Below are 15023 nucleotides of genomic sequence, written 5' to 3' on the forward strand. Positions count from 1 at the left end.
CTTCCTTTATTGTCTGATACATTTGAGACTGATAAATTTGAGAGCAGAAAAAATAAATTGCTTAAAGTTGTTACATTCATTCCATTTAACTAGAAGGAAAACATTAACCAATGGATATACTGAGAACTTCTAAATGATGGTATCTCAAATTTAACATGCTTGTATGTAGCCCATGAACTTCTGCGTGACAACCTGTGACTTACTTTTAGGAGTGTGGGAGACTGACTCCAGGGCCTGTGCTTGTCAACCATATTAGTGATTCTTCTCATATACTGCCACTGCTGACACCACTGGTGCCACATCCTAAAGAAACACATCTCTAATGTAGTTGGGACTCTTAAGTTAATTTGAGTAATTTAACTGGGTGTATTGGAGCATGTCTGTAATCTCAGCCCTTGGAGGGTACATGAGAATTATAGGCCAGCCTGGACTATATACATAGGAAAAATTAGTAAGGAAGCATTCTTTCTGAAAAATGTAATTTTCTTTTTTTCAATCTAGGTGTTGTATGTACTGGCTTACACCTGGGATCACAGCTAGGATGCTGAAACAGAAGGATCACTTGCTCAAGACCAGCCTATAAGTACTGGCTGGTTACCTGGGAAATATTACAGCTCGATGGTTCAGCATAGTAGGGGTGGAGGGAGGCTTATATTATACTGATAATGATGTCTGCTGCTACACAGCCACTAAGGTTTCCATTCCCTTTAGCAAACTACTTTGAAGCATTGCTTCTCCGATTCTACTACACACATCGCCTCTGAACAGCTTGATGCAATGCCCCATTGTACTAGTCTGGTGTGGCTTCCAGTTCATCTTCACCAACAATTCCTCATTCAAGACAGAAATAGTTCAGGATTAGAGTACTCTTTCTTTCCTTCTAGAAGTTCATGGAATGCTATCCAAATGGGGCTTAGAACAAAGCTCCAGCACTGGCTAAATCATAATGCTAAATCTTTTTCCACTTAAGATTTCCCTTTATACTTCTATTTTTAAATCTCCAGGTCTCAACAGATACATCATGCTCAATTCTACTTCCTTCCACTGCACAGCACCTCCCAATCTCTTTCCATCTTCCAAACCTCAATTTTGTGACCTTGTTTATAGAGTTTTCTTCCATCTTAAAATGTTTTCAATTATTTCTTCCAAAATGAGGGCACATTTGATGTTCAATATTAATTAACTCCGAGAACATGAAAATTCAAAGTACTCTATAATTTCCCAAGACTATCTGCATGACACACCAGCAATCCTACATTTAAGACAAATAAGACTGTCACAATACGGGCATCAGTCTTTTCAGTGACTCATGCACACACAAAATTTAAGTTTCATAGAGGTCTAAGAAAAATAGACTCTCTTATAGTCAAAGGTTAAAGTTAAATAAATGGGGAAAAAAATTCAAAGAAATGGAAAGAAAAGACCACTTTAAGGATTATAAAAGTTATATTTATTCACGATGCTACATTTATTGCATTCCCTTAGAAAAATGGAGAACTGCTTATGTACCCAATTTGCACATATAAAACTTTATACAAATGATGTGTAGCACATAAAGGCCTCTGGGTATTCCTGCTTCAGGGTCTCCAGTTTACCAGTCTATTCCATAGAAAATAAAAACTGGAATTATACTCCATCTTGCTACTAAGACTTAGAAGTTATTTTTAAAATATAATAAAATAAAATTTTCATTTACTCTAAAAACTCAAAAATACTATAAACTGAGAGGGTACATTCTATTAGTATTATAACAGTATGACAAATTCAAACCTCATTTTGGCTGGGTCATTCAAATTTAAAAAAAAAAAAATCACCTTACTTCTGACATTATCTTGTGGCTGCTGCAAGGCCATTTGTCAAAATATTTTCCAAATACTTAAAAAAATTCCTTTTACAAAATAATACATCACCTTAAAGAACCAGAAAATACTAAATGTCTTTGGCTATACAACTAAAAAAGGCCATTCATCCAACAAAATAGGACACATTCACATCAGAACCATAGGAACAGAAAGTATAACAGAAATATGCATAGAAAATTATTAATACTTGTCTTCCCCATTCTATAATAAGCAAGAATGCAATTTACAATCTTTCCAGATGAGACTCAATAGTACCACAAAAAAAAAAAAAAATCAGCAAAGGCAAAGAATGTGAAGTAATTAATTACACAACCAAGCTGAAGGGACCAATCAAATGTTATCTGCAGTATTTTTTTACTTGTTTGCTTGTTTTTAAGCCATACAAGTGTTAAAGTAGCTGATAAAAAGCCACAATCCTCACAAATGAAACTATTAGAAAAATAAATCAAATGAAACATTTATTAATAAATGAAGCCTGTTTTATTACTTCAATTGTTAATGATAAAAAAAATTTCAGCACAGCTGTTGCATTTAAAAAAAGTGAAACTACATACTATGTTTCTAGCTCAGTAAGCAGATGGACCTGATGTCTGAATGACATAACAGTTGAGCACTGTACAGCACATCTTATGAAGACCCGTAAATTAAAGAACTACCAGTTAGTGATTATAAGACAAAAATGCATTCATAGTTTCAGCTTCTTTTTTCTTCCACGGCCATCAGGGGCACCGTCCATCTTACGTTTCTGTGTCTATAAACAAACAACAATTAGTTCTCATGACAAGTCAAAAATGATACAAAAATTAAAATATTGCCAAACATGATGCAGCATGTAAGTAGTAACAGCGTGAGACTTTTCTCCAGGGCTAGACAACAAATCTTTCAAAACCACTATCAAATCTCCAAATAATTTATTGCTGTTAAATAGCAAGATGCCTATTTCCTCCTGAAATATTCAAACTGCTAACACATTACTAAGAAAGTGAATCCAAGCTTAGAATACCACAGAACTTGTAAAGCTACTATGTTTAATATTCTAGTATATTTTTAAGATTTATTTATTTAATATATGTAAGTACATTGTAGCTGTCTTCAGACACCCCAGAAGAAGGCATCAGATCTCATTATAGATGGTTGTGAGCCACCATGGTGGTTGCTGGGAATTGAACTTGGGACCTACGGAAGAGCAAGTCAAGTGCTCTTAACTGCTGAGTCATCTCTCCAGCCCTAATCTAATATTCTTAAAAGGCTCCTAAAATTTCAAGAATTCTCAGAACAAGTGTGCAGTCTTGGCAATCAAAAGACTTTCACCTTTTCAGAGTAACTTGCTTTTCTATATTTAGTGCATCAAATTCAGTTTATATTTTAAGGTGACTCAAATGTATTATTTACAAAAAAAAAGACAAAACAGTGTTCCAATACTTGGCTGTGGTAGGGTTTTGCTTCTCTTGAAAGCAGAACCTGAGTTCTGATCCCCAAAATCCAGTAAAGCTCCACAACCCCATCAATGAAGGAAATGGGTCAAGAAGAGAAGAGGTGCTCAGAACAGCCAATCTAGCCAAAATGGCAAGCCGCAAACTTAATGCGACTCTTTTCTCAAAAAAATATAGCACCTGAATATCAACCTCTGTCCCACACAGTACTATCACACATACATATATGGAGCGCGCACACACACACACACACACACACACACACACTAGTGTGCATAAAACACCGAAATTGTATGATTTATATAATCTATACTCACGGAAGGTTTTGGTCCTCTTTTCTTTTTCTCTGCCTTCTCCTTTTCTTCTAGTTCCATATTTTCTCTTTCAATCAAAGTAATTAAGGTATTACACCTCCTCTGGAGCTCCTGCATTATAAATAAACATGATAAACTTGGTTTTTCCAACTACATGTTGGCAGGATTTCTGTAACTAAATAAAGATACATTTTAACAAATAAAAAAAAATCACTTAAAATATTCGTAGTAGATTTTAAAAAAATCAAGAGGAAGTTATTTTTTCTCACAGACCACGCTATGAGAATACAAAACCCCAAGGATTTAATGTTTTTATTTCACCCTTTAAAGCTGCACTGACATGGCTGGGTACATGTAGCTCAATGGCAACATGCCAATAAGCAATCAAACATACAGTAAAGCTCCACACTAGTGTACAGTTTTCACCAACTGTCCCTTCATTTCTCATATAGGTACTAAAGCAATGGAAATGAGCATCCCACACATGTAATAACTATGCCTAGGAATGCTGGACGACTTATATTTAAAAATTAACATACATAATTCAAAACCAACAAGAACTTAAGGAATAAAGATAATCTTTTCTTTGAAAGCATCATCATCTTAGTTTACAGCAGTTATGCACATGGCCATAAAGCCCACTGCTGCCTATTCACACCTCCCATCCAAGCAGGAAGGCCAACACCCACAACACATTTTTAAACCTTTCTCTACCAATCTATGTGGCCACCAGAAGAGATGTGAAGCATAATGAAGAAACCACAGGACGCGCACTGAAGTAAAGATCCATTTGCCTCACTGCTTTGTTTCCTTACAGAACAAAAGCGCTTTGTTGATTTTTAAATCTCTTATATGTAAGTAAAACTTCTATACAGGCAAACACAGTAAAATAATTCTGAACTACTTAGCAGAAACTCCATGCATGGCTTAGTAATATTTTCAATAGTAGAGACAGAAGGCAATAAAAAGCAAAGTTGTGTTTCCATTTAAAAAGTACAGTGCAAAGCCAGGTGGTGGGGACGGCGGCACACACCTTTAATCCCAGCACTGAGGAGACAGAAGCCAAGTGGATCTCTATGAGTTCAATGCCAGCCTGGTCTACAGAGCAAGTTCCAGAACAGCCAAGGCTACACAGAGAAACCTTATCCCAACAAAACAAAACAAAACAAAACAAAACAAAACAAAACAAAACAAGACAAGAAAGTATAGCACAGCACACATACCAAGAATATGGTGCTCAGTGTCTTATCAAGTTTACTATAGCACACACACTTCTGGTACACTGAATCCTTTGAAGAACTGGCCAAAAAGCATGCCTCTATTTTTTATCACAAAGGCCTATGTATGTTTATTTTATATGCCTTAATATTACCATATTAAGAAGTACAGCAGTTTTCAGAACTGGCTTATGTAGTATGTGACACTATCTTCATTAGCATTATTATGAAATAATTTCTTATGTTATATAAAAATAGTACCTTACATAAAATATACACAGCAGAGCTTATAGCAACTCAATCTTTCAACTAACTATATGATTATATAATATAGTATCTTCAGGTAAGTTCCATATGCTAATTACATTTTCTAACAATGGCATATAACAACAGCCCTAATAGCTACTGAAAAATAAAAGTATTTTTCAATGATCAAATGCCACACATTATCCATGGCTATACTTCAAATGCATACACTTTCTTACTGCTATTATGTTTCTTTTTATTTATTTATTTTTTAAGATTTATTTTATATATGTGAGTGCACTGTCATTGTCTTCAGACACTCCAGAAGAGGGCATCGGATCCCATTACAGATGGTTGTGAGCCACCATGTGGTTGCTGGGAATTGAACTCAGAACCTCTCTGGAAGAGCAGTCAGTGCTCTTAACCACTGAGCTATCTCTCCAGTTCTGCTGCTATGTTTCAAACTTAAGACTATACAACTTTTGTTAAAGGTTCTAAAATATAGAAGGCAAGACATAATCCAAAGTAAGCTTTCTTGAATTCTAATTTGAAGATGTTAGAAATGGACATCTCTTGTTAGACAGCTAGACATTAAGACTACAAATAAAACCCAGTCTTAAATCAGTGTAAAAAATATTGTTCTATGTCAATCAGCCATTTTAAAAGAACCCAGATTCAGCAACCTGATGAGCAGACAGATGCCTGAAGAACATTCTTCTCTACAGAGCTGTCTACTTGCAAACTCAAAAGCCATCATGTCCAGGTGAACATTTCTCCTCACTTAGAACCTAATACAGTCTCACTGTATAAAGCCATGTTAAAACATACATTAAAGAAGAAGATAAACTTTTCAAATTTCCTATAAAGTTTGCAAACTGTGGCTGTGGATAGAAGATGAAATAACTTAATCTCTGAAACTGAAGGAAAGTGTTCCTCAAGGATGTTTTTACAAGGTAACACATAACTGAATATACTCATTCTGAACTCTGCTGCATTACACAAACCTTGTACACTCACCATCGCAGTTCTGGACTTGAGAAACCAATCAAATCTAAACTGAGGGGAGTTTCGGATGCATTGTCGTAATTCATCATACACATTTTCCTTGTCGAAGCCAAGCTTGTGCAGCATACAAATGAGAAAACGATCCTCTTCTTCAGTATAGTTTTTTCCTTTGTTAGTACCATATGATATTCTTAGCTGATGAAAGGGTGCTTTGTACCGTCCAATCTATAAAAGTTATAATGTACACATATAAAATACAAGTCCTATGTAATCCATACTTCAAACTTACTTTAGCCTTTCCATAACTAACCATAAATGTACCATTTCAAATCAGAATTTTCTATCAAGATTCGTACCTGCTCTTTGTCCTGTAGTACTTTTATAGACTTTTACTATTGTTGTGACTACAAGAAATGGGGTCTAAGTGTTCTAACACTTAAGAAGTGGGGTCTTCTTTAAACCAGGCTAACAATTTAATATTCAGGAAAACTATGTTAACAAGAGTTAATGTGTTTTTCTTTTCAAAAGAAATTTTAGATTTCAAATGGCAATTTCTTTTCCTTTAATGTAGTTATCTAATATCACAGTATAGTTACACTAGTCACTGTATTTAATATGCAAAGTACCTTTGTATCTAGTGCTTTCTTGATACTTATTCTTCTTTGAATTCTTGCCTCTCCCCTTTCAATCTGAGCCATAATCTTCTCTATGTCCTGAAGCTCATTGCATCTTTCCCAGAACACAGCTGTAAGAGTATAAAAGAATAAATGGGGGAAATGAAAAAAATACAAGAAGGAAAACAGGAAGCTTCCAAATATTGACCACATTCTTATAGAACATAGTAAAAGTATTACCTGAGTATTCAATGACTTCTTCTGGAGTTTTTCCTTCTACTTCTCTGGCTATATTTTCAATATCATCACGACCCCACTTCTCATTAGCCTTGATAAACTGGTTAAAATCTCTCTTATTCCAATTTGTAAACCCCTAAACAGCAATAAGCAAAATATTTAATCACAGCACATAGGACTTAGAAAATAATGCTACCATACTTTCAAATACATTTGTTACAGAAAAAAACTCCTACTTTATCTTAACTAGGAGTTTGGTTAAGTTTTCATGTACACACTTTTACCAGTACATCATATATTTCTTAGAAACCTGAGCAACGGCTGGGCATGGTGGTGCATGCCTTTAATCCCAGCACTTGGGAGGCAGAAGCAGACGGATTTCTGAGTTCGAGGCCAGCCTGGTCTACAAAGTGAGTTCCAGGACAGCCAGGGCTATACAGAGAAACTGTCTCGAAAAACCAAAAAAAAGGAAAAAGGAAAAAAAAAAAGAAACCTGAGCAACGAACTCTACATAGAAGGCAGTAGGAATGCTGCATGACAAGCTCAATGACACTTTAAACTCTGAAATACTATTAGTATTTGGGAAGTAAAAGTATCATAAAAATGAGCAAGTAGAAAAATGCACAAAAAGCCAAGTTTAAAGGACAGAACACAAGTGATGTGTAAGTGGGAAGGATACACTGGGGTGGTAAAAATTAAATGGAAAGGGGACAGAAGAAACGGGAAAATGGAAGGTGACAGGGCTGACCAAAACTAAAGATGTAAAAAGTCATATCGAAACCTACTACTCTATATGAATTTTAAAAGAGCCAGTGAGAAGGTACACCATGTACCTGCAGCCAAGCCCTATGAGGATTAAACAAAATTCCCATTGCCAGATGTGGGACACCTCCTTTAAGTTGTTGATTAGGAAGGCTCCAGAAACCCTAAAATGGAATACAAGCTACTGCCAGTATTCCTGGTTGCCCACCAGAACTAGATTAGATGTAAGGCCCTCCTGCTGGAGACAGCATACAATTTGGCTGCAGATAGAGGACTCAAGCTGGAATTTAACTAGCTGCTTCCCTCCTGCTGGCTGGCATCTCATGCACGCATGTATCAGACAGAAGTGCTATACACTGTTGCAGGGAGTATCAAAGAAAAGAAGACAGGATATACAAGCCAGACAAGAAAGGAAGTTGTGAAATGCTTCCCTTCTGGGTATAAATAGCCACTATAATCACAAACTAATAGCAGTTTCTGTTGGTATTCAATTATGGATGGAGCAGAGGCTCATAGGGACCTATCTACAAATGGGGGAACTACTGGCCACTGATGGATGCTAAGACAAGGGGAGCAGATATGTTCAGTTGTGGAGTCACTGATGAGACTACCATGCTCTATCTCGTGGACAGTTCCACACGCATACTCACACAGACAAATCTAACTAAAAACTCAGTGGGTCGCAACAACGGGACTGGGGAAGGGTTTACAGTGGTGGGAATAGAGAGAGATGTTGAGGAGCAAGAGTTGCCAAGAGTGCATTGTGTGTGTGTGTGTGTGTGTGTGTGTGTGTGTGTGTGTGTGTATGAAACTGTCAAATTAATTTTTTTAAAGGGTAGGTTAAAGACCAGATTCTCAAAGGCTTGAATCCCAAGCAATGTTTCAAAAATACTAAGCAGAATACATCTGACAGAGGGTTAATATCAACAAAGGACTCCACAAAATTAAACTGAACTTAAAGAACCCTATAAAGAATAGGCTAAGGAAATACAAAAGTAGCTTACAGAAAATGAAATACAAATGAGTAATGAACGTAACTAAAAATCAATACAAATGGCTAACAAACATATATAAACTATCCAACTTTACTATCCATCAGAGAAATACAAATTAAAATGGCATTGTAATTGTATTTTATTTAATGGCACTCATTAAGAAAATATCAAATATTGCCAATGTTGTGAACAAAAATGGATCAATTATATGCCTCTAGTGGATACTTAAGCTAGTAAAACTATTATAAAAGTCACTATGGCAGTTTTTTGCTTAAGACTTGTTTAATTTTATGTATGTAATTGTTATACATGAATACATTCTATATCTTGTGTGTCCTGGAACTAGTTGACATTTGCAAGGTGCCATGTAGGGGCAGTGAATCAAACCCTAATCTTCTGCAAGAACAAGTGGTTTAACAACCTCTTAGCCATCTCTCCAGTCCACCGTATGACAGTTCTATTACCCAAAAGACTCCAAGTCAATATATCTGGGACACTTTGCACATCAATGTGTATTCAGCAATCATTCTCAAGAGCTAAATTACGGGACCAATCCAGTTGTCCAACAACAGAGGAATAAAGAAAATATAGTATCAGCAATGTGTAGAAACTTTTTGAGCCGTAAAAAATAGTTACATTGTTTACAGGAAAGTGGAAGCAACTGGAGATAATCTTACAAAGTGAATGAAGCCAGCCTCAGACACTGCCTGTTTTCTCTCACTTGTTGCATCTAGATTTTATGCTGACACTTAAAAATCACCTCTCCCCGGAGGAGTGGGAGAATGAAGTGTATGGGGACGAATGTGCTCAACATACAATGTATAATTTTGGTGTCAATGTACTTTTCATGTAACACAGTACCAAGGACAATGAATACATAAATTTTTTTACATTTTAAACTAAGTACCAAGTAGAAATTTGTAATTTAGAGTAACTTGGAAAGGCTGGAGAGATGGCTCAGCGGTTAAGAGCACTGACTGACTGCTCTTTCAGAGGTCCTGAGTTCAAATGCCAACAACCACATGGTGGTTCACAACCTTCTGTAATGAGATCTGATGCCCTCTTATGGGGTGTCTGAAGACAGCTACAGTGTACTTATACATAATAAATCTTTTAAAAAAAAAAAAAAAGAAGAACTTGGAAAAGACCAGAAAGCTGGCAATACTGAAAATAAGTTCTAAAGAATACTTAACTACAACCTCAACTTACAACCTCAACCAGTACTTAACTACAACCTCAACTAGTAATGACAGTCCAATCCAGCAGCACGTGTCCAGGCTTGCCCATGTTTACTTATCCTGCCTCTTACTTCTCCTAGCTGGAGACTGGCCCTAGAATACCACATATGCTAGGGAAGCACCCAGTACCAGGTTACAGTCAGCCCAACCATTCTCTTTGAAAGCAGAAATGTGCACGTATGTATGATTCAAAAACCCAAAACAGTACTTTACAAAATAACTTTGTGTTAATCAAAGGTTATACCTGTGTCAGAAGCTTCTCTTTTTCCTCTAACTCCTCGTCATTGAGGGGCTCTGCTTCATCAATTTTTAGCTGTTCCTCTTTCTGTGCCTGTGCTGCATTAGGTAGATCAGGACTCCGAGGTACCTAGCAGATGTTTTTCAATGCCATCAATTGGTAAATTTTAAGGGGCTTAATAAATTCTTAACAAATTAACATTATAGTTTTAATATACCCATGGGATTAGCCATATTATTTAATTTCCAATATATTACATCTTTTAAAAGTATTACTCATGAAATTTTTTCCTTAATGAAAACTCAGAAAGTTCGTATACTAGCGTATAGCAAGCAACAGTATTTCCTTCTAGGTTCAAATTAGTTAAAAGTCAATTAAGTAGTAGCTTTGCCCTTGTGGTCTGAGAAGAAAATGCAAAGAGAAGAATTTGAATCACCTTATACCCAATAGTTTTCCTGTAATACAGAATTTCTTTTTCCAGTAATTCAAATAAACGCGGAGGAAAGAACTGGAAATCCTGAACATTTGGTTGTTTTGGAGGTCGAGGTGCCTAAAGAAAAATAAAAACAGTATTGTCCATTAAAAAACAAAAATACACAAAACTCACACTTCCTAAGTCATTTCCTAAACCATAACAACCAAATCTCCAAGAAAGAGAATTCACCTTTAAATAGAAATGAACTGACAATCAAAATTCAGCTGGGCAGTGGTAGCGTACCCTTTAATCCCAGCACTTAGGAGGCAGAGGCAGGCGGATTTCTGAGCTCGAGGCCAGCCTGGTCTACAGAGTGAGTTCCAGGACAGCCAGGGCTACACAGAGAAACCCTGTCTCAAAAAAACAAAAAAAAAAACCAAAAAAAATGTAAACCAATTCAAAAATAACTCAAAACATAATTCTCAATTTTATTTTGTTGTAAAAATGTGAGAAAGCACAATCTTACCTACCACCTATTTAAATGTTTCCATGCTGTCCCCTTACCTTGGGTGCTTTAGGCTCACTAACACGGAGAGCTTCCCTGAAATATGCATCAACAGCATAGTTGGCTTTTCTTTCTCTTTTTGGTGGTTCAATCCACTCTGTGAATGCAATCTAGGAGATGGGAAAAACATTCCAATCATTAATTTCATTATACACAGCAATAAATTATCTATAGTGACTTATAAATAAAAATATAATGATGAAGTACCAAACTAAAAATTCTACAAAGGTGCAGACTATGGTATTTTTAGTACTATGTAATTAATACACAATAAATACTACAGAATTTATGCTACAACCCAAATAAGTAGAAAAATTAGACATAATTTTGTTTAAAAAACTATGTTCAATACTTATCTAAATGATAAGAAAAATGACAAGTATTTCTTCTATACAGCATTTGACAATTTCTATAGTAGCAAATACATCTACTAAAACTAAACCATTTTAATTACCAATTAATTCAAGTTCCAAGAAAAATAGCCTGTGGCCTTTTTATTGCCATTTAGTTTACTTTCAAATATTCCAAATGACACACTCTACAAGAATACTTTCAGTAATAGTATACAGTGAACTTTACTGTATAAATTAAAAATACTCCAAAACTAGCTTAGAGGTACACATCCATAATGGCAACACTAAGGACGGACCTAGAAACAAGGGATTACAAGAGTTCAAGGCAGCCTCAGATATGAATCAAGGAAAGCCACCCAGGGCCATATTAAGATATCACACACACACACACACACACACACACACACACACACCATAAGTAAATAAGCAAGGGAAAAAATAAATCAGAGATTGCAAACTACAACAATAGACTATGAAAAACCTAAGATGTGGATAAACTAACACAGGATTCCAAGTTTTCAGTAAAACTTCATTCTAAAATAAGTACCTTTTGTTTTTCTCTATAGTCTTCTCCTTCAAAGTTATAAACACTGGACTCTGTGTCCATCGTAAAGTTTCTAAGTGAACTTTCACCCATCTTGGAGAGCTTTTCGTTCATTTCTGCAGTCTACATAGAAAAAAAAAAAGTCTTCTTAAATTGAGAGCAAAATAATCTTAAGACCTGTAGTCAAAATAAAACTAGAAAGATGGCTCACGAGTTAAGAACACTTGTTCTTCCAGATAACCTGGTTCAATTCACAAGGCAACTCACAACTCTATTTAACTCCAGTTCCAAGGGATTTAGTGCCCTCTTCTGGCCTCATTGGGCAACAGGCACACTCGTGATGCACAGGCAAGCACCCATACACAAAAAAATAAGTTTAAAAAAAAAAAAAGACTCCTTTATACAAACACGTTTTTTTTTATATAGAAAAGAAACTGGTGATTCACAGAGGAAATATTTTTCTCAAATAGTTTTGGACTGAACTGTCAGATTCAAAGGAAACTCTTAATTCCTCAAATCCAAAGGCAGTCCAAATATCTAGAAACTACATCAGCCTGGACTATAGGAGGAGCCTTGGCAGCTAGATCAAAGCCAGTATTCCTCAGAAACTTGTCAAGCCAGTTGCCTCCCAAAGGGAGTCATTGTCCTTGCCGCTGGCAGCCTCTCTACCATTGGCACCTATCCACCTATCTATCAAAGCCCATGCTGGCCTCCAAGCTCCCCCAGTACCATGAGTACCTGTTATCCATTTCAAAGTCCATGCTGCTACACTACCATCCTAGTCCCTTACCTAAACCTCATCTAGCTCTTGGGCTTCCCCTGCCAACTGTTCATCCTGCTACAGCCTGGCTAGTTTCACTATTCTCCCCATTGTTCCTGCTATTTTTACTATTTCTCTACCCTCTGCTGCTTCTCCAGCCTGGCCACATATGCTGTGCTGATCATGTTCCGTCTACTTCTTTCTCTGCTCTGGACTCCTCCAGATGCCGCTGGCTGTTCTCTCTCTCATATCTACAATTAAAAAACCTCCTTAACCATGTCAGGTCGTCAGTTTCTTCATAAACTATTTGTTACAAAACACTATCATTTACTATGCATCTCACCTTCTTTGCACCTCTTTCTAAAATACCATCAATATCCTCATCAGTGATTTCACTTTCTTTTGAAGCAAACACATGTGTAGCACCATGTCGAATCATTTGAAGCATTTCATCTTTCCCAATTTTGTTCAGGTTCTGATCTACAAGCCTCCCTGGGGGGGAAAAAAAGGATTGTCTTGTATTATATTGTAGGGGGAAGAGAGTAAACGAAAATCGGATTCCCTAATTGGTTCTTGATTGTGTCAATAAAGAAGGCGGAATGCTGGACAAAAGGAAAAAGGTGGGATTTCTGTGTCCTAAGAGGCAGAGAAAGGACACAGGGCAGGAGGATGTCTTTGGCCAGGCTTTGGAAGGAGGAGGATGCAAGAGCCATGTAAGGTCTTAGGGCAGCCAGAACCAGCGCCCTGACAGGTGGTTGGCCGAAATAGATTTGCTGATAAGAGCCTAGCAATTGTATTATATGTTTTCTATCCATGGAGCTAAAGTGGGCAAGAGGGGAAAGAAAAGACAGGCAGTTGTTGGCAGCTTGGCAAACCTAGTTGAGAGAAAAGGAGGTAGCGTGTTTTTAACTTTACACACAACATTATATTAATCTGAATTTATTTTACTGTAAACTTAAAAAATTAGAAAATTTACCCATTTCTGTTTACTGTTAATTTACAAATGATCAAACTCACTGAGTGTTAAATTTAATGCCATATTTTCAGCTGTGTAAGTTTTTAAATATTTCTAAAGCTAACACATTATATATTACCTATTGTATATTGGCTCATTAAAATGTTTTATGAAGAATACAGTATTTGAGATATTTGAAAATCAAGTAGCTGAGCGCAATAGCAGACACATTTAATCCCAGAACTCAAGACACAGAAGCAGGCATTTATCTGTGAGCTCAAGGCCAACCTTCATGAACTATATAGTGAGTTACAGGACAGCCACAGCTATATATAGTGAGACCCTGACTCAATGGCAAACAAACAGGGGAAGGGGAAGGGGAAGGGGAAGGGGAAGGGGAAGGGGAAGGGGAAGGGGAAGGGGAAGGGGAAGGGGAAAAGAAAAGTTGAGAGAAAACCTCACAAATTTTAACATATCTAAACCTTATAAGAAATCCTTCCTATCATAGTGATGTTATTGATTATCTTTCCCATTATGTTTAGATTTTATATAAGAACAGATGCCTTTAACCCCAATATTGGAAAAGCAGAGGCAGTATATGAGTTGAAGGTCAGCCCAGTCCACTTATCAAATTCTAAACCAGTCAGGGCTACACAATAAGACCATTTCAATTAATTTATTGATTTTTTTTTTTCCTTCCCGAGACAGGGTTTCTCTGTGTAACCCTAGCTGGAACGACTCTGTAGATCAGACTGGCCTCAAACTCAGAAATCTGTCTGCCTCTGCCTCCCAAGTGCTGGGGTTAAAGGCGTACACCACCACTGCAAAGCTAAATTCATTGATTGATTGATTGATTTTTAAAATAACAAAAGAAAATATCTAGATATAATAAACTCAAAAGCTTTTGAAAATTTAGTTTGATCAACTGGTAGGAATTTAGCCAATCTTAATTTGTGTTTTCACAAATATAAGCAAAAAATGTCATCTAAAAGTTGATCTGGTACAAGAACTTGAAGTTTCCTTCAACTGAGCCAAATAAAGTGCCAAATAAAGTTCTACAGCTATAGTCAAGAGTTTCCTTCCTACTAAATTCTAAAGTTCCTTCAAAATAGTAACTTTGGTCCACCCAATGCCTACCTAGCATCTGACAGTCATCACTTAGTAAATAGTTCGGGATAAGAAAAAAGTAGCCGGGTGGTGGTGGCGCACGCCTTTAATCCCAGCACTTGGGAGGCAGAGGCAGGCGGATTTCTGAGTTTGAGGCCAGCCT

General features: G+C 36.6%; 1 protein-coding gene across 1 annotated transcript in view; it reads right to left on the minus strand.

Annotated features, from left to right (window-relative positions):
• Nucleotides 1-1427: 1427 nt before the first annotated feature.
• The window catches only part of Smarca5 (SWI/SNF related, matrix associated, actin dependent regulator of chromatin, subfamily a, member 5), a 39517-nt gene continuing 25921 nt past the window's right edge, over nucleotides 1428-15023 (minus strand). The window contains exons 15-24 of the mRNA NM_053124.2: nucleotides 13142-13290; nucleotides 12042-12161; nucleotides 11141-11251; nucleotides 10598-10711; nucleotides 10168-10290; nucleotides 6932-7064; nucleotides 6704-6822; nucleotides 6090-6302; nucleotides 3613-3720; nucleotides 1428-2613 (exon numbers count right to left, since the gene is read on the minus strand). Of these exons, the coding sequence (NP_444354.2) occupies nucleotides 2548-2613; nucleotides 3613-3720; nucleotides 6090-6302; nucleotides 6704-6822; nucleotides 6932-7064; nucleotides 10168-10290; nucleotides 10598-10711; nucleotides 11141-11251; nucleotides 12042-12161; nucleotides 13142-13290 (1256 nt within the window). The 3' untranslated portion in view covers nucleotides 1428-2547. The remainder of the gene's footprint in view (nucleotides 2614-3612; nucleotides 3721-6089; nucleotides 6303-6703; nucleotides 6823-6931; nucleotides 7065-10167; nucleotides 10291-10597; nucleotides 10712-11140; nucleotides 11252-12041; nucleotides 12162-13141; nucleotides 13291-15023) is intronic.

Source organism: Mus musculus, chromosome 8, assembly GCF_000001635.26.
Source record: "Mus musculus strain C57BL/6J chromosome 8, GRCm38.p6 C57BL/6J".
Classification (NCBI taxonomy): Eukaryota; Metazoa; Chordata; class Mammalia; order Rodentia; family Muridae; genus Mus; species Mus musculus.